Genomic DNA, 1368 nt, shown 5'->3' with positions numbered 1-1368 from the left:
CTAATGAACTAAAAAAACTTCGGCTTGGTCGGTCGGTTAAATCGGTTTTAACCAAAGTTTGAACACCCTAATTCAAAGGAATTAACTTCCAATGATTAAAAGTTGAGAAAGTAGTTTTTAAAAGTTCGTAAGAGTAAAGGGACTGGAAGCAGAATTAGATCACTTAAAAAGGGAAGATTTCATGCATGTGGTCATCTTCTCCAGTTTCCCCCCACCGCGTTTTCCAGAAACTGACACGAATCCGCTCCGTCCACTCCTCTTCAACACGCTTCGATCTTCAACAAAACGATACTCACAGACTAGTCCTTCGGTCTTCACTCTTCAACCCTCCCCCACAACTATATATACACTCCCAAATAGCCGCCATTTACATTCTCCAAAGATCAGCTCGAAAGCTTTCAAGAACAACCCTTTTCAGCAAACAATCAGAGGAACCATTTCGCAAACGAGTTTTCAAGCTTTTCCATTGATGGTGAAGCCAACAAGCTACTCTCAATCATCTTCAGCAGCATCGCCGACGGATTTTGTTGACGTAAACAGCGGTAATGGGAGTAGTAGTAGTAGTAGTAACAGTTCGAAGTATAAGGGTGTTCGGAAAAGAAAATGGGGGAGATGGGTGTCGGAGATTCGACTTCCCAATAGCCGCGAGCGTATCTGGTTGGGATCTTACGACTCGGCGGAGAAAGCGGCGAGGGCGTTCGACGCGGCTCTTTATTGTTTACGTGGCCGCGATGCTAAGTTCAATTTCCCGGATAATCCGCCCGAGATCGCAAACGGGCAGTCGCTCAGCCCGCCGGAGATTCAGTTGGCGGCCGCTAGGTTCGCCGAAGAGACGGAACTCAATAATAATAACAATGTAGGGACAGAACAACAGTATACGTCGTCAACATCGGTGTCGTATGGGGCCGCGACAACGCAAGTGGGGGTGAGTGACGGTCATCATCATGATGAAGAAACGATGGATTGGTCGTTTTTGAGCACGTTGGATAATACCGATTATCAAGGGATGTCCGATTACGGCTTTTATTCGCAACCCGGTGGTGATCACTTCTATCTTCCTCTTCCTCCGCCTGTCGACGACGACGACGGCGTCAATGATGATGGAAACGGTGGCGACGCTTTTTCACAGTCTTCGTTTCTTTGGAACTTTTAAAGCTGAAAGCTACAGCACATTTATTCCGAATCAGACTTCCTTTAAAAAGGAAAGATCTTGATTTCGCCATTGTTTTCTGGAGTAATCATGATTTTGGTGAATTTTAGCTTCTAAAGTCGATGATTTTTCTCCAGATATATAGTGAGATGATGAAACTTTTCTTTTCGGGATGTATTCATGTCCAGTCTTGAACACTTAATGTAATAATATTTGTA

At 44.5% G+C, this 1368-nt stretch overlaps 1 protein-coding gene across 1 annotated transcript; it reads left to right on the top strand.

The window, feature by feature from the left end:
- Positions 1 to 437: 437 nt before the first annotated feature.
- Positions 438 to 1162, top strand: LOC120183605 (ethylene-responsive transcription factor ERF017-like). The gene has a single exon (XM_039188281.1). The coding sequence runs from the start codon at positions 470 to 472 to the stop codon at positions 1151 to 1153; it is 684 nt and encodes a 227-aa protein (XP_039044212.1). The 5' UTR covers positions 438 to 469; the 3' UTR covers positions 1154 to 1162.
- Positions 1163 to 1368: the final 206 nt, after the last annotated feature.

Source organism: Hibiscus syriacus, unplaced genomic scaffold (assembly GCF_006381635.1).
Source record: "Hibiscus syriacus cultivar Baekdansim isolate YM2019G1 unplaced genomic scaffold, ASM638163v2 tig00112800_pilon, whole genome shotgun sequence".
Taxonomy (NCBI): domain Eukaryota; kingdom Viridiplantae; phylum Streptophyta; class Magnoliopsida; order Malvales; family Malvaceae; genus Hibiscus; species Hibiscus syriacus.
Note: the sequence above shows the minus strand (reverse complement) of the source record. Positions and strands in the feature narration are given on the sequence as shown.

Coding starts and splice junctions, on each gene's coding strand:
- LOC120183605 (XM_039188281.1), top strand. CDS start 470: ATGGTGAAGCCAACAAGCTACTCTCAATCATCTTCAGCAGCATCGCCG.